Genomic DNA, 18115 nt, shown 5'->3' on the forward strand with positions numbered 1-18115 from the left:
TTATGTTTATGCATATACTTTACCACCATGAAATTCTTTTACTCAGATAATCCTGTTCATAGTAGAAATTATATTGCTAGAACTGTGGTGGCATTTTATGTTGTTTGAATCCTAGACCTAAGTCCTGCTCCCTTATGCTTACTTGTCCTACAAATTGGTCACCAAAGAGTTCTGTGTGACTAGTAAGACTCGCCACTATTGTGTATAATTACATTTCTCCATTTTTATCCATATATATATATTCATTTTAAATCACAGCCCTTTCTTGTGGTCACAAACAGATATACCACAACAGCAGCAATGCAAAACCACTTTTACTACCATTGTTGGACTACTGTTCCATGTATCAGGGATTTAACCTAACAACCTGCAATATAATGGTACTGAGTAGTATTTTTTCATTTATCTGGGAATAGAAGAGAACCTCTAACACAGATCTTGCTTGGGACCTGGGTTATGAGTAACCAGAGTCTTATTCTTCCTCATCTCCAGGTCTGTGGGTTCTGGGGTGCCACAACTCAGACTTTCGGAACAGAGGCATGACAGCCTTACTGAAGGTTTATAGTTGTGACAGGAACACTGGTGATTATTATGAGGACACATATGAAGATATTCCAACCTTCTTGCTGAATGAAAACAATGTTATTGAACCCAGAAGCTTCTCCCAGAATTCAAGGGACCCTAGCACTAGGCAAATGCAATTCAAAGCCACCACAACTCCAGAAAATGATATAGAGAAGACTGACCCTCAGTCTGGAGAGAGAATGCAGCTGCTTAAAGAACAAAGTGTCTCCTCTAGTGATTTGTTGATGCTCTTGGGACAGAATCCTACTCCACATGGATTATCCTTATCTGATCTCCAAGAAGCCAGAAATAAGGCTAATGATCATTTACCTAGAGCAATAGAAAGAAACAAAGGCCCGTCTGAAGCGGCACATCTCACACCAGAGCTCCATCACAGTGGGGAAAGAGTATCTACTCCCGAGCCAGAGCTGCCATTGAGATTGAATGAGAATTTGGGGACAACTATAACAGTAGAGTTGAAGAAACTTGATTTTAAAATTTCTAGTTCATCGAACAACCTAATGACTCCACCAACAATTCCATCAGACAAGTTGTCAGCAGGTACTGAAAAGACAGGCTCCTTAGGACCCCCAAATATGCCAGTTAATTTTAGTAGTCAATTAGGTGCCATTGTATTTGGCAAAAATTCATCTCACCTTATTGAGTCTGCTGTACCTTTGGGCTTGAGTAAAGAAGATAATGATTCCAAGTTGTTAGAAGCAGTTTTAACAAATAGTCAAGAAAGTTCACTGGGAGAAAATGTATTATCAGTGGAGAGTGATAGGTTGTTTAAAGAGGAACGAGTTCGTGGACCTGCTTCATTGACCAAAGATGATGCTTTATTTCAAGTTAATATCTCTTTAGTAAAGACAAACAAGGCACCAGTTAACTCAACAACTAATACAAAGACTCACATTGATGACCCAGCATTTTTAATTGAGAATAGTACATCAGTCTGGCAAGATATTATGTTAGAAAGTAATACTGAGTTTCAAGAAGTAACTTCCTTGATTCATGATGAAATGTTTATGGACAAAAATACTACAGCTTTGGGACTAAATCATGTGTCAAATAAAACTACTTCATCAAAAAATATGGAAATGATCCACCAAAAGAAAGAAGGCTCTGTGCCACTAGGTGCAGAATATCCAGATACATCATTCTTCAAGACTCTGTTCTTGCCAGATTCAACAAATTGGATAAAAAGGACTCATGGCAAGAACTCCCTAAGCTCTGGGCAAAGGCCCAATCCAAAGCAATTAACATCTTCAGGATCAGAAAAATCTGTGAAAGATCAGAATTTCTTGTCAGAGAAGAATAAGGTGGTAGTAGGAGAGGATGAATTTAGCAAGGGCGCAGGTCTTAAAGAGATGATTTTTCCAAATAGCAAGAACGTATTTCTTACTAACTTGGCTAATGTCCAAGAAAATGATACACACAATCAAGAAAAAAAGTCTCAGGAAGACATAGAAAGGAAAGAAAAATTAACCCAAGAGAATGTAGTTTTGCCTCAGGTGTATACAGTGACTGGAACTCAGAATTTTCTGAAGAACCTTTTTTCACTAAGCACTAAGCAAAATGTAGAAGGTTTAGATGAGGAAACATATACTCCAGTACTTCAAGACAGCAGGTCATTAAATGGCTCAGCAAAAAGAGCAGGGATTCACATGGCCCATTTCTCAAAAATAACGGAGGAAGCAAACTTGGAAGACTTGAGAAATCAGACAAAGCAAACGCTAGATAAATATCCAAGCACCACAAAGATGTCTCCTATTCCAAGTCAGCAGAAGGCTATACCTCAACGTGATAAGCGGGATTTGAAACAATTCAGACTCCCACTAGAAGAAATAAGGCTTGAAAGGGGGGTAATTCTGAATGACACCTCAACTCAGTGGTCCAAAAACATGAAATATTTGACCCAGGGCACCTTCACACAGATAGAGTACCACAGGAAAGAGAAAAGGGCCATTACTCAGTCATTCTTATCAGATTGTTCTATGAGGAGTCATGACATAATTCAAACAAATGGCTCTGCATTACCCATTGCACAGGTATCAGTATTCCCATCAATTAGACCTACAGATCTGACCAAGACTCCATCCCAAGACAACTCTTCTCATCCTCCAGCACCCATCTGTAGTTATAGCTTTGTGGAAAGGAGTTCTGGGGTCCAAGAAAGCAGTCATTTCTTACAAGGAGGCAAGAGAAATAACCTTTCTTTAGCCTTCCTAACCTTGGAAGTGATTGGAGGTCAAAGAAAGATCAACGCTCTAGGGAAACGGGCCACAAACTTACTCAGGTACAAGAAACTTGAGAACACGGTTCTCTTGAAACCAGGATTGCCTGAAGCATCTGGCAAAGTCATTCATCAGGAAGACTTTTTCCATACAAAAACCGGCAATGGTTCTCCTGCCCACCTGGATCTCAGGGAAGAGATATTCCTGCAGAAAACACAGGGACTTGTTAAATTGAATAAAGTAAATAGACCTGGAAAAGTGCCCTTTCTGAAATGGGCAACAGAAAGCTCTGAAAATACTCCCCCCAAGCTGCTGGGTCCCCTTGCTTGGGATAACCAATATGCTACCCTGATACCAAGAGAAGAGGAATCCCTAGAGAAGTCACAAAAACACACAGCTTTTAAGACAAAAGATATCATTTTGCCCCTGGACCCTTGTGAAAACAATCATTCAATAGCAGCAATAAATGAAGTACAAGATAAGACCCAAAGAGAAGCCACCTGGGTAAAGCAAGGAGGGACTGGAAGGTTGTGGTCTCAAAATCCACCAGTCTTGAAACGCCATCAAAGGGAAATAACCCTGACTACTTTTCAGCCAGAGGAAGACAAAATTGACTATGATGATACTTTCTCAGTTGATACAAAGAGAGAAGATTTTGACATTTATGATGAGGATGTAAATCAGGACCCCCGCAGCTTTCAAAAGAGAACGCGACACTATTTTATTGCTGCAGTGGAGCGGCTCTGGGATTATGGGATGAATAGATCCCCCCATGCACTAAGAAACAGGTATGGGTACATTGATTATTCCTTTGTCCTTCTGTTGTGACCTTTGATTTTACCAGGTGCTGAAACAATAGGAAAGGCGCAACCAGCAGTGAGACTCCAAAGATTGAGGAAACTGAGAACCAGATGGCAAAGTCTAGATGAAGCTGAGGAGCAAATGGGAGATTAGATGATGACACTAACAATGAGAGTTACGTGATGGTAAACCCAGACGGCATGAAACTCACTCTGGTGGGATGGCGGAGAAGAGGGGTCTACAAAAGGGTAGGGGGGTCAGAGTCAAAAGCAGCCGTGGGGAGCAGGAAGAAAGTCAGCCTCACCTGTCAGCCCTATGAGCTGCAGGGTAAGGTTTAGTCTCCTGAGAGAGCCCTGATAGAGGCAGGAGGAAGCAGTGAAGTGTGTGGGAAAGAGGTTGAGGATGCAGGGAAAGTTGTTTTCCGTAGTACTGGGGATCCAGAGGGCAAAGTGGCACGATTTGATGGTTAGGGGAGCAGAGGGAGGTTGGGCAGGGGAGAGAAAGCACAGAGACATTTGGAAGATAAACATAAGGAAAGTCAATCAGTCAACCAATATTTATTGAGCACCTATTATATGCCAGACACTTGCATAGACACTGGGGTGCAGCAAAGCAGGAGCTTACATTCTACTGGGGAGAGCAAGGGACAATAAATTAGGAGAAAACTAAATAGGGGAATCTTGGTCCCATTCAAAAGGTAGACTTGAATAATATGGTAGAGTGACGGGGGTGTTACTTGAGCTGTAATGGTCAGAGAAATTCTCTTTGTGGAGCTGAGACCTAAATGATGATAAGAGGTCAGCTAACAGAGGTCTGAGAGAAGACGGTTCCAGCAGAGGGAACAGGAAATGCAAAGGCCCTGGGAATGAAACAAGTTTAGCATGTTTGAGGAACAAAAAAGGACCAACGTGACTCTAGTACAGTAAGGAAGTGTGTGCAGGGGTAGGGAGATGCGGTGGCAGAGATGAGCAGTGGTCAGATAATATAGGTCCTAGAGGAAGGGTAGATGCTATCCCTCTTCATTAGCCATTGTCACTTCCCAGCCTTGCTTTCTACTTCAAATGAGCCCTAATTGCTGCACAGCAACCGTAGAATATTTCCTGCTCTCCTGGACCTCTATCTTACATTTCTTTTTCCCTAAATCTCCAACATGTTTTGCCCATTCTCCAACACCCCTTCTCACTCCTAGCTGATGCTTTGCACTGAACTCCACAGACTTCCAACACCACATTTACTGACATCTGTACCAATATACTGTCCAGTTTTGCACTTGATCCCATCCTTTCTCCCTTCATAAAAAGCGTTGCTTCAGCAAGTCCCTGTTCTCTCTTACATCATCAGTTTCTCACTCTCCACCGGATTCGTCTCACCAGCATCAATCAAGCTATTGATTAGAACAGGGTAGTGGTGGTGAAAATCAAAAGAAATGTGAGGATGTTGATTATAATTTAAAGATAAGCAGAGAGGGCTTGCTGTTAGATTGAGTATGGGGAGGAATGGTGAGAGAAGACTCAAAGAAGATTTTTGGGTTTTGTCCTGAGCAACTAGGTGGATGATAGTGACATTTAATGAGATGTGGAAGGCTTGAAGCAGAACAGATTTACTTGAGGAAACACTCAAGGGTCTGTTTTGTACACATTTAATTTGAGATGCCTATTAGAGGTCCAAGTTGAGTTTTTTTTAAATTTATTTTCTTGGGCTTCCCTGGTGGCACAGTGGTTGAGAGCCCGCCTGCCGATGCAGGGGACTCGGATTCGTGCCCCGTCTGGGAAGATCTCACATGCCGCGGAGCAGCTGGGCCCGTGAGCCATGGCCGCTGAGCCTGCGCGTCCGGAGCCTGTGCTCCACAATGGGAGAGGCCACAACGGTGAGAGGCCCGCGTACAGAAAAAAATATATATATTTTTTTCTTTTAATTTTTTTTGGCTGCATTGGGTCTTAGTTTCAGCACGCGGGATCTTCATTGAGGCATGCAGGATCTTTTCATTACAGCTCACGGGCTCTTCATTGTGGCGTGCAGGCTTCTCTCTAGTTGTGGCATGCTGGCTCCAGGGCATTGTGGCACATGGGGTCTCTAGTTGAGGTTTGCGAGCTCAGTAGTTGCGGCACACAGGCTTAGTTGCCCCGTGGCATGTGGGATCTTAGTTCCCCGACCAGGGATCGAACCCATGTCCCCTGCATTGGAAGGTGGATTCTTTACCACTGGACCACCAGGGAAGTTGAGATGTTGAGTAGGCAGTTAGACATATGAGTCTGGAATCCAAGGAAGAGGTCTGTGCTAAAGATATAAATTTAGGAGTCATTAGCTTATTAATAGCATTCAAATAAGACTTGGTGGGATGATAAGGGAGTAAAAGTAGATGTAAACTGTGCCCACTTTATGCTAGGTGCCCAAAGGGCTACATCCTCAAAGTAATGGTAAACCAGTTAACTTGCACTTCATTGACTTACAGCCCAGTTTTCTGTCATCTGTGTTGTCCATGAAATCTCTATTCTTGATAAAAATTTAAGCATGTCTTGGATTGGCAATGCCTGCAGACATCTGGCTGAAGAATACATAAAACCTCTCTAGTGTAAGAAACCAACATTTTAGGCTTCAAGTTATTTTCACAAATATCCCAGATACAACTTCTAGCACAAAAAGATACTGGGTATGAAATAAAACAAGAAAAATAATCAAGAAACCACAACTAAGGAGTCCACATGCTGCAACTAAGGAGCCAGTGAACTGCAACTAAGACCCAGTGTAACCAAATAAATAAATAAATATTTTTTTAAGTACTCAGTTAAGTGGAAAGGAAACTTTAAAGCAAGAAGTTTGTAGAGATAAGGAGGAAATGTTATAATAATAAAACAGTCAATTCAATAGGCAGCCATACATTCCTAAATTACTATGAACCTAATAATATAGTTTTAAAATACATAAAGCAAAACTTGACAGACTTAAATAGAGAAATAGATAAATTCTCAATCATTATCATCACTTCTATTCAATACTGTACTGAACACTCAAGCAGTAAACACATATAAAAGGTATAAAGTTGAAAAGAAAGAAATAAAACTGTCCTTGAGTACAGATGATATGATTTTTCTTTTTAGATGATATGACTTTATACATATAAAAAATGTTTACAAATAAGTGATTAGAATTAACTAGGAAGGTTAGCAGGTTTGTAGAATTGAAAATCAATATACAAAATCTATTATATATCGATATAGTAGCAGACAGGTAGAAAATGAAATTAAAAGAACATGTCATTTACAATGGAATGAAATAGTAACAAGTACCTAGAAATAAGTATGACAAACATTTTTCAAGACCTCTATGGAAAAACCTATGGAAATTTATTGGGAAACTTTAAAGAAGACCTAAGTAGATGCCAAGATATACCATGTACATGTATTGGAAAAATGAGATATTATGAAAACGTAAACTATCCCCAAACCGATCTATAGATTCGGCACAACCTATGTGAAAATCTCAACAAGTATTTTCTCTTGCAGAACTCAACAAGCCTGATTTTAAAGTTACTAAGAAAATGCAAAGCACCAAGAATAGCCAAGACCCCCTTGAGGAAAAGAAACACGATGGGAGGAATTGCTGTATAGCAAACATATTGAGACTTATTGTAAAGCTATAGTAGTGTGATAATTGGCTTAGGAGTAAACAAATAGGTCAGTGAAAGAGAACAGAAAATCCAAAACTAGACTCACATTTATAGGCATTTGATTTATGGAAAAGGTGTCACAGAAGAGCAGTTTTGAATAAATGTGCTGAAATTTTTTGATATCCGTATGGAAAAACGTTAAACTGGATCCCTAACTCACACTATACACGAAAATCCACTAACAGTGGGTTACAAGTCTAAACATAAATATAAAACCTTAAATCTCTTAGAAAGAAAAAAGTAAGAGAATATCTCAATAACTTCAGGGTAGGAAAAGAAAGAGAATTTATATCAAGATACAAAAAGCACTAACCATGAAGAACTTTTAAATAAATTTCACTACATTAAAATTATGAATTTATGCTCATCAAAAGATAACAAAAAGAATGAAAAAATAGCCACAGAAGGGAAGATGTTTGCAGCGCAAAAGACCAACAAAGACTTATATCGAGAATATATAGAGTACTCCTTTGAATCAATAAGAAAAAAAAGCTGATTATCCAATAGAAAAATTGGTACCAAAAAAGAAGAAAACAAACTTGGATAGGCATTCCACAAGAGGAAATCCAAATGGCTACTACCCATAAGAGATTCACCTCATTATTAATCAGGGAAATGTAAAATAAAACCACAGAGACACCGCTGTGCCACCACTAGAATGGCCAAAAATGTAAAAACAGAGTCAACATCAAGTGTGTATAAAGATTTGGAGTAAATGGAGCTCTCATACATTGCTGATGAAAATGGAAAATGGTGCAGTTCCACTCCTAGATATGTGCCCAGCAGAAATGCATACGAAGGTTCATAGCAGGACTATGTGTGGGCACCCAAAATTACCTGAATGCACGTGATTGCGTTATATTCACACAATGGAATACTACACAGCAGTAGGAATGAATAAACTATAGCTACACACAACAACATAGACGAATCACAACCGTAATGCTGAGTAAAAAATATCACAAACAAAAGAATGTATGCAGTATGGTTCCACTTGCATACTCCAAAGATAGGCAAAACTAAGCTATATTCTTTAGGTATGTGTACATAAGTGGTACAGTTATGGACAAAATCAAATAAATAATTATAAACATCAGAATGGGGGTTACACTTAGTGGGAAGGGAGAGGGTGTGATTGAAAAGGTAGATAGATAACAGTGAGTCTTCTGGGCTGCTGACAAAGTTCTTGATCTTAGTGGTGATTGCATTTTTTGTATCAAAAGCATTTATGTTTTATGCACTTTGTTGTATAGTTTTAGTTCACAGTTTTTACAGAATTTTTAAAAAGCAAAGAAAAGTGGTCCAAGGACTGAACACTGAACTGAGGCTCTCATATCTAGAGTATGTTTATAAACCCTACATCCATTCAACGTTCAACAAATTTTCTTTGAGCACCTACTATGTGGCAGGCACTTGTTCCAGCTGCTGGGAGTACAACAGTGGACAAAACAGACAAATCCCCCTGCTTTCATGGGTCTTATATACTCGAGAAGCCTGGAGAGGGTATGTCAAGGAGCATGAGGATATTACTTTTCCTCTGCTTTTTTCTCCAGAGCTGAGAATGGAGATGTCCCTCAGTTCAAAAAGGTGGTATTTGAGGAATTTGCTGATGGCTCCTTTACTCAGCCCTTATACCGTGGAGAACTAAATGAACATTTGGGACTCTTGGGACCATATATAAGAGCAGAAGTCGAAGACAACATCATGGTAAGTTGAGGACAATGAAATTACAAGAAAATTAATCCCATGTATGTTTTTTTAGTTTTCTGATTCTAAAAACAATGGCCATAAAAAAGAATGAAATAATGCCGTTTGTAGCAACATGGATGGACCTAGAGATTGTCATACTGAGTGAAGTAAGTCAGAGAAAGAGAAATATCATGATATCGCTTATATATGGAATCTTTAAAGAGGGTACAAATGAATTTATTTACAAAACAAATAGAGTCACAGATGTAGAAAACAAAACTTATGGTTACCAGGGGGAAGGGGGGCGGGAGGGATAAATTGGGAGATCAGGATTGACACATACACACTACTATATATAAAATAGACAACTAATAAGAACCTGCTGTATAGCACAGGGAACTCCACTCAATACTCTGTAATGACCTATATGGGAAAAGAATCTAAAAAAGAGTGGATACATGTATATGTATAACTGATTCACTTTGCTGTACACCTGAAACTAACACAACATTGTAAATCAACTATACTCCAATAAAATTTTTTTAAATAAAAATAATGTATTCTCACTTTTGAAAAAGTTTAAAGTATAGAAAATAAGGAAGTTGAAAAATAATACCATAATTATCATTTTGCTGTATGTTCTTATGTTTTTCCTATGTATTCTCTTTATGTATTCAAAATTATTCAATGCATCATCTTCTTTTTTAAATAAATATGTCATAAACATTTCTTATGTCATTAAAAACACTTCCTACATATATTTTTAAATGATGGAATATTAGGCCATTATATTATTTTATGGTTTACTTAACCGTTTACTTTGAACAACCTTTTAGATAGTTTCTTTTTTTTTTTTTTTAACTATTTAAGTAATGCTACAGCCACAACCCTTTTCCTAGGATAAAATTCCAGGAGTGCAATGTACATGAACATTTTAAGACTTTCTCTAATGAATTATCTATTAATGTTCTTTGCATAGTTGAAATTTTTGGAGGGAGTGCTTTTCTTATTCATTTATATTACCTTGTATATTATAGATCATTGATATATTAATGATCATTGATCATTTTAGTGAATAATATTTTTCCAAGTTTGTTTTCTCTTAATTTTGTATATAATGGTTTTTAAAATAAAACAGGTTTGAAATTTTAGGTAGTAACCCATAAATCTTTCCTTATGACACTTTCATAGCTTTTTTGTTTATAAAAATCCTTCCCTATACAGAGATTTTTTTTCTTAAAATCACCTATACATTTTCAACTTTCTTTTACAGTTTAATTTCTTAACATTTAACTTTTTAATCCATCAATAATTCCTGTAGACTAGAATTTGTTTGTGGTGTGTGTGAGCCACAGATCAAGGTAGTTTTATTTTTTCCAGAAACAGTCATCCATTGTCCCAATTGATTGTTTACATGAAGGATATAGGAGGATCTAGAATTATGGGATTGTGAGTTAATTTTTTTCTGACTTCAATTTTATTTTACTTTCCATATGTTGCATGAAAATGTATATTTTTTTAAATTTGAAAAACAAGTCTTCTTTAAAGATCATAAGTATTCATCCTGGCATTTGTCATGAAGAACCTTAATTTAAGAGTGTCAGTTCCTGGGGTTATGGTCTCTTAAAACCCCTGTGGTGATAGTTTCCCTTTTACTTTGGAATTGCTTTTAAGTATTTAGAAATTTTCCCTTTGCAACTTTGAGTTCATGCCATAAAGATTTTGGAACTCAAAAATGTCTCAGTTTCTTTTGTAGATCTTTAGGTTTGGGTTCTAACAACATCCATACTCTGTACCATTTCCTCCAGCTATTAAAAACCTGGATAAAAACCCCCCAAATCGGGCTTCCCTGGTGGCGCAGTGGTTGAGAGTCCGCCTGCCGATGCTGGGGACACGGGTTCGTGCCCCGGTCCGGGAGGATCCCGCGTGCCGCGGAGCGGCTGGGCCCGTGAGCCATGGCCGCTGAGCCTGTGCGTCCGGAGCCTGCGCTCCGCAACGGGAGAGGCCACAGCGGTGAGAGGCCCACGTACCACAAAAAAAACACACACACACAAAAAAAAAAAAAAAAAAAACCCAAATCGGCATTGCTATTAGGGGTATAAACCCTAACCTAAGAACTTTACAGAATCTTAAAACATAACACTTATTTTTTAAATTTCTTTTCTTTTCTTTTTTCTTGCTCTGCAGGTAACATTTAAAAACCAGGCATCTCGTCCCTACTCCTTCTATTCTAGCCTTATTTCTTACGAGGAAGATCAGAGGCAAGGAGCAGAACCTAGAAAAAAGTTTGTCAAGCCTAATGAAACCGAAACTTACTTTTGGAAAGTGCAGCACCATATGGCACCAACTAAAGATGAGTTTGACTGCAAAGCCTGGGCTTATTTTTCTGATGTTGATCTGGTAAGCAGGTCTATGTTGTGCTGGCCCCTTTCTGGTTTAAAAGAAAGGGTCTTTGTGTTATGTTTGAAGTTTGGTATTTATCCTGAGCATAACGGGAAGCTTTAAATAGGGGAGGTGTCATCATATTTATGACTTAGACATATCGCTCTGGAATCTACTAAAGAGGAAGAAATTGTACTGTGGGAAGATGGGGAGTGGGTTGGAGTGTCGTAAAAGTTGATGAGAAATCCACTCTGGTTCATGGGTGAGAGAACTTTTGCTCATAGGACTGGTGTCTTTCAGGAAAAAGATATGCACTCAGGCTTGATTGGACCCCTTCTGATCTGCCGCACAAACACTCTGAGCGCTGCCCGTGGGAGACAAGTGACAGTGCAGGAATTTGCTCTGCTTTTCACTATTTTCGATGAGACCAAGAGCTGGTACTTCACTGAAAACATGGAAAGGAACTGCAGGGCTCCCTGCAACATCCAGATGGAGGACCCCACTTTTAGAGAAAAGTATCGTTTCCATGGTAATATATTGCACACCCAAATACTACTCGCTGTGACATGAACCTTGAGCCTGAGGTTTGGACATTGTATGATTGGAGACTATATGTATGGGAGTGGAATCCTCATAGGGATCAGTATTTTTGACTGGAGTGGAGGGAAAGACACTTACACAATAGATTTTAACAGCTTTCTCTGTGTTCTTTCTCCAGCAATCAATGGCTATGTGATGGACACACTACGTGGTTTAGCAATGGCTCAGGATCAAAAGATCCGATGGTATCTGCTCAGCATGGGCAGCAATGAAAACATCCATTCTGTTCATTTCAGTGGACATGCGTTCACTGTGCGGAAAAAGGAGGAGTATAAAATGGCAGTCTACAATCTCTACCCGGGTACGAGCCACTTTGTGCTCTTTCTTCAACTTACTGTGCTTGCTGAAAACCGATTCTAAAGGTCTGTGCCCTGGGGATATGTCCAGTGAACAAAGCAGACCAACTCCCTACTCTCGGGTAGCTTACTTTTTCAAGTAACTTTACCCTACAGAGAGATAATAAATAAATTAGCAAGTGAACATGATAATTTCAGATACAGATAATGTGCTATAAAGGAAATAGAACAGAATAAATGGATAATTGATGTCACAGCACTTTCCTAGGAAAAAGGGATTTTTCTACCACCTCAAATCCCACATGGCACCAGTAGTTTCCCAAAGACTGATGTGTTTATGTATGAAAGCAATATATTGATTAAGCACTCCTCACAATGTTGATCAAAATATAATTTCATTTTAGTTCTCCAGTGTCCCTTTAAAACAGATTGAATAGTGGAAGTAAACTTCCCCTGTTTCTGTGTAAAACTTCTGATAAGCCCAGTGACTTTTCTGCTCGCTCTTTTTTTTTAAAACATCTTTATTGGAGTGTAAATGCTTTATAGTGGTGTGTTAGTTTCTGCTTTATAACAAAGTGAATCAGTTATACATATACATATGTTCCCATATCTTTTCCCTCTTGCGTCTCCCTCCCTCCCACCCTCCCTATCCCACCCCTCTAGGTGGTCACAAAGCACCGAGCTGATCTCCCTGTGCTATGCGGCTGCTTCCCACTAGCTATCTATTCTATGTTTGGTAGTGTATATATGTCCATGCCACTCTCTCCTTTTGTCCCAGCTTACCCTTCCCCCTCCCCGTGTCCTCAAGTCCATTCTTTAGTCCTGCGTTTTTATTCCTCTCCGGCTCCCTAGGTTCTTCATGACCTTTTTTTTAAAAAAAATTCTATATATATGTGTTAGCATATGGTATTTGTTTTTTTCTCTTTCTGACTTACTTCACTCTGCACGACTGACTCTGGGTCCATCCACCTCACTACAAATAACTCAATTTCGTTTCCTTTTATGGCTGAGTAATATTCCATTGTATATATGTGCCACGTCTTCTTTATGCATTCCTCTGTCGATGGACACTTACGTTGCTTCCATGTCCTGGCTATTGTAAATAGAGCTGCAATGAACATTTTGGTACATTACTCATTTTGAATTACGGTTTTCTCAGGGTATATGCCCAGTAGTGGGATTGCTGGATCATATGGTAGTTCTATTTTTAGTTTTTTAAAGAACCTCCATACTGTCCTCCATAGTGGCTGTATCAATTTACATTCCCACCAACACTGCAAGAGGGTTCCTTTTCTCCACACCCTCTCCAGCATTTATTGTTTCTAGACTTTTTAATGATGGCCATTCTGACTAGTGTGAGGTGATACCTCATTGTAGTTTTGATATGCATTTCTCTAATGATTAGTGATGTTGAGCATCCTTTCATGTGTTTGTTGCCTATCTGTATATCTTCTTTGGAGAAATGTCTATTTAGGTCTTCTGCCCATTTTTGGATTGAGCTGGTTTATTTTTGATATTGAGCTGCATGAGCTGCTTGTATATTTGGGAGATTAATCCTTTTTCAGTTGCTTCGCTTGCAAATATTTTCTCCCATTCTGAGGGTTGTCTTCTCGTCTTGTTTATGGTTGCCTTGGCTGTGCAAAAGCTTTTAAATTTCATTAGGTCCCATTTGTTTATTTTTGTTTTTATCTCCATTTCTCTAGGAGGTGGGTCAAAAAGGATCTTGCTGTGATTTATGTCATAAGGTGTTCTGCCTATGTTTTCCTCTAAGAGTTTGATAGTGTCTGGCCTTACATTTAGGTCTTTAATCCATTTTGAGTTTATTTTTGTGTATGGTGTTAGGAAGTGTTTTAATTTCATTCTTTTACATGTAGCTGTCCAGTTTTCCCAGCACCACTTATTGAAGAGGCTCTCTTTTCTCCATTGTCTATTCTTGTCTCCTTTATCAAAGATAAGGTGACCATATGTGTGTGGGTTTATCTCTGGACTTTCTATCCTGTTCCATTGATCTATATTTCTGTTTTTGTGCCAGTACCATACTCTCTTGATGACTGTAGCTTTGTAATATAGTCTGAAGTCAGGGAGCCTGATTCCTCCACCTCTGTATTTCTTTCTCAAGATTTCTTTGGCTATTCGGGGTCTTTTGTGTCTCCATACAAATTTTAAGATTTTTTTGTTCTAGTTCTGTGAAAAATGCCATTGGGAGTTTGATAGGGATTGCACTGAATCTGTAGATTGCTTTGGGTAGTATAGTCATTTTCACATTGTTGATTCTTCCAATCCAAGAACATGGTATATCTCTCCATCTGTTTGTATCATCTTTAATTTCTTTCATCAGTGTCTTATAGTTTTCTGCATACAGGTCTTTTGTCTCCTTAAGTAGGTTTATTCCTAGGTATTTTATTCTTTTTGTTGCAGTGGTAAATGGGAGTGTTTCCTTAATTTCTCTTCAGATTTTTCTGTCATTAGTGTATAGGAATGCAAGAGATTTCTGTGCATTAATTTTGTATCCTGCTACTTTACCCAATTCATTGATTAGCTCTAGTAGTTTTCTGGTAGCATCTTTAGGATTCTCTATGTATAGTATCATGTCATCTGCAAACAGTGACAGTTTTATTTCTTCTTTTCAATTTGGATTCCTTTTATTTCTTTTTCTTCTCTGATTTCCGTGATTAAAACTTCCAAAACCATGTTGAATAAGAGTGGTGAGAGTGAGCAGCCTTGTCTTGTCCCTGATCTTAGTGGAAATGGTTTCAGTTTTTCACCATTAAAAACGATGTTGGCTGTGGGTTTGTCATATATGGCCATATATTGCCATGTATGGCCCATATATGGTTGAGGTAAGTTCCCTCTATGCCTACTTTCTGGGGCATTTTTATCATAAATGGGTGTTGAATTTTGTTGAAAGCTTTTTCTGCATCTATTGAGACGATCATATGGTTTTTATCCTTCAATTTGTCAATATGGATTTTCACATTGATTGATTTGCGTACGTTGAAGAATCCTTGCATTCCTGGAATAAACCCCACTTGATCGTGGTGTATGATCCTTTTAATGTGCTGTTGGATTCTGTTTGCTAGTATTTTGTTGAGGATTTTTGCATCTATGTTCATCAGTGATATTGGCCTGTAGTTTCCATTTTTTGTGACATCTTTGTCTGGTTTTGGTATCAGGGTGATGGTGGCCTCATAGAATGAGTTTGGGAGTGTTCCTCCCTCTGCCATCTTTTGGAAGAGTTTGAGAAGGATGGGTGTTAGCTCTTCTGTAAATGTTTGATAGAATTTGCCTGTGAAGCCATCTGGTCCTGGGCTTTTGTTTGTTGGAAGATTGTAATCACAGTTTCAATTTCAGTGCTTGTGATTGGTTTGTTTATATTTTCTATTTCATCCTGGTTCAGTCTCGGAAGGTTGTGCTTTTCTAAGAGTTTGTCCTCCTACCATACTCTGCTCACTCTTAAGTAATAAACAGTCCTGCAGTCACTTTACATCACAAATATAGTTCAGGTCACAAATTACAATGTCTACTCCAAGATATTAATCAAAATTCCGAACTTGATTTAAGTTCAATGTCTCCTCCTCCAAGTTGGTTGAGTTTTCTGTTTCTCTACCTTATGCTTCCCCCTCCAATCCTGGCTGGTTGCCGATTTGAACCGCAGCGTGGCAAGGGAAGAGGTGAGGGATGGTACCACTGTCTGCACCAGGCAGATATTTCAATCTGACTCTTTTTCTGGTGGGGTACTTTCAGGTGCTCTTCAGAGACTCCCTTTTGGGACCCTCTCTCATGAAATCCCCTTGACCTGGTTGTTTCCACCTTTATTCTGGATGGTCACTGTGACTGATTCCTCAGCCCCTCAGCATTCACCCTCTGGCTTCTTGCTCCTGGGGTTACTTTACCCCTCAAGGCAGGGAGCCCACATCTCATCAATGAGAAATACACCTCTGGCTTGGAAAAGCACTGAGAGTGCAGGCCAATCTTTCTCCTGTCTCCACCACCAAAGCATCCCGTCTCCCGGTCTCTCCCATTTCCTGGGGTCAGTACTCAATTTCCAGGGTCTCCAGCTGTAGGGGTCACATGCCAAGCACTCTGGGTTTGAGCGGTGCAAGAATGGTGCAACTGACTTGGGTAGACCTCCTTTGATATTCTGCATAAGCCAGTGTATCTTATGCCCATTTGTGTGAAAAGAAATAATTTTTGTTCCTTTTGCTTTTGATAAGGTGTTTTTGAAACAGTGGAAATGCTACCATCCCAGGTTGGAATTTGGCGCATAGAATGTCTTATTGGTGAACACCTGCAGGCTGGAATGAGCACTGTCTTCCTGGTGTACAGCAAGAGTGAGTGGCACCTGCCTCCGTGCCTCTCCCCCCTCCTAGCACGGTTGCTTTTGTCAGGAAATGGATACAAGCTCACAGCCATTAGCAAATCTAAAATGAATATTGCTGGTAGAAATCATCATCGTCCTCAGAGGAGGGCAGATACGCTTGAAGCTTTGAACACTTTGACCCTGAAGCTCCAAGAGCAAACTTTGACACTTAGTTTTGGTTCAGTTACCAAAGGTAACTTACAAATATCACTTGGAAGAATTTCAGTTTTAACCCTAAACAAGTAAGAGAACCACTGGTCTACTTACATATGGACCCTAGTTTCCTCAGCTGCAAAATGTGAGTAGCACTAGCTAGCACCTACCTGTTGGAGGGAATTAAACGATATAGTACAATAAGACACTTAGCATGCTTCTTGGCCCACAGTAAACACTAAAAAATACGAGCATTTGTGAAGCTATATTTTCTGCACTTCTAACTATTGTGCTCCCTTCATGTGATTTCAGAATGTCAGACTCCACTGGGAATGGCTTCTGGACGCATTAGAGATTTTCAGATTACAGCCTCAGGACAATATGGTAAACGCTATTCCTTTCTCTTAAAGCACTGGGCTGATGATATCTTTTTTATTTCTATTGGAAAGATTCAGATTACCAATCTGTCGCCATAGGTGCCTTTCAAATCTATTTTCTCTTCTCCATTTCCCAGTGCGAGCATCTTCATTCAGGCCGTCATCACTTCTCACCTGGGTAACGCCACTGCCTCCTTAAATGCCCTGCCGGCCTTCCATGTGGCTGCCCTTGAATCCATTCTCTTCACTGTAGCAAGAAGCTACATTTTTCTGTGAGCAGTGATCGAAAGCTTGAACTGGATCTAGAGAGAGTTCTCAAACTACAGCCCACAGGCCACATCCAGCCCATCACTTGATTTTGTATGGCCTTCAAGCTAAGAATCATTTTTCTATTCTTAAATGATTGGGAAAAAAACAAAAGAAGAATAATATTTCATGACATGTGAAAATAATACGAAATTCTTATTTCACTGTCCATAAAGAAGCCACACTCTTTCATTTACAATCATCTGTGGCCGCTTTTGCTCTACAACAGCATTTAAGTAATTGCAACAAAGACCAGATAATCTACAAAGGTTAAATTATTTACAGAAAAAAGTTGGCCAAACTCTGTTTTAGAGGGAAAAAAATCGCACTTGAAAAAGAGGCTTGGGCTTCCCTGGTGGCGCAGTGGTTGGGAGTCCGCCTGCCGATGCAGGGGACACGGGTTCGTGCCCTGGTCCGGGAAGATCCCGCATGCCGCGGAGCAACTAAGCCCGTGAGCCATGGCCGCTGGGCCTGTGCGTCCGGAGCCTGTGCTCCGCAACGGGAGAGGCCGCAACAGTGAGAGGCCCGCATACCGCAAAAAAAAAAAAAAAAAAAAAAAAAAAAAAAAAAAAAAGAAAAAGAGGCTTGAAAAACAAACAAACAAATTGCTGGAGGAATTACCAAATTGTAAGGCCACTTTGAAAAAAACAGAAAGAAAAAAAAAAGAGGCTTGAAAGTTATAT

The 18115-nt window shown here is 39.4% G+C and overlaps 1 protein-coding gene across 3 annotated transcripts in view; it reads left to right on the forward strand.

Moving 5' to 3' along the window:
- Window positions 1–18115, forward strand: part of F8 (coagulation factor VIII) — a 105221-nt gene that overhangs the window by 56433 nt on the left and 30673 nt on the right. For all 3 annotated transcript variants that reach the window (XM_059051295.2, XM_067023634.1, XM_067023635.1), the window contains exons 14-20: window positions 493–3589; window positions 8823–8976; window positions 11146–11358; window positions 11641–11869; window positions 12059–12241; window positions 16451–16567; window positions 17062–17133. In XM_059051295.2, the coding sequence (XP_058907278.1) occupies window positions 493–3589; window positions 8823–8976; window positions 11146–11358; window positions 11641–11869; window positions 12059–12241; window positions 16451–16567; window positions 17062–17133 (4065 nt within the window). The remainder of the gene's footprint in view (window positions 1–492; window positions 3590–8822; window positions 8977–11145; window positions 11359–11640; window positions 11870–12058; window positions 12242–16450; window positions 16568–17061; window positions 17134–18115) is intronic.

This window comes from Kogia breviceps, chromosome X (assembly GCF_026419965.1).
Source record: "Kogia breviceps isolate mKogBre1 chromosome X, mKogBre1 haplotype 1, whole genome shotgun sequence".
In the NCBI taxonomy this organism is placed as follows: Eukaryota; Metazoa; Chordata; class Mammalia; order Artiodactyla; family Physeteridae; genus Kogia; species Kogia breviceps.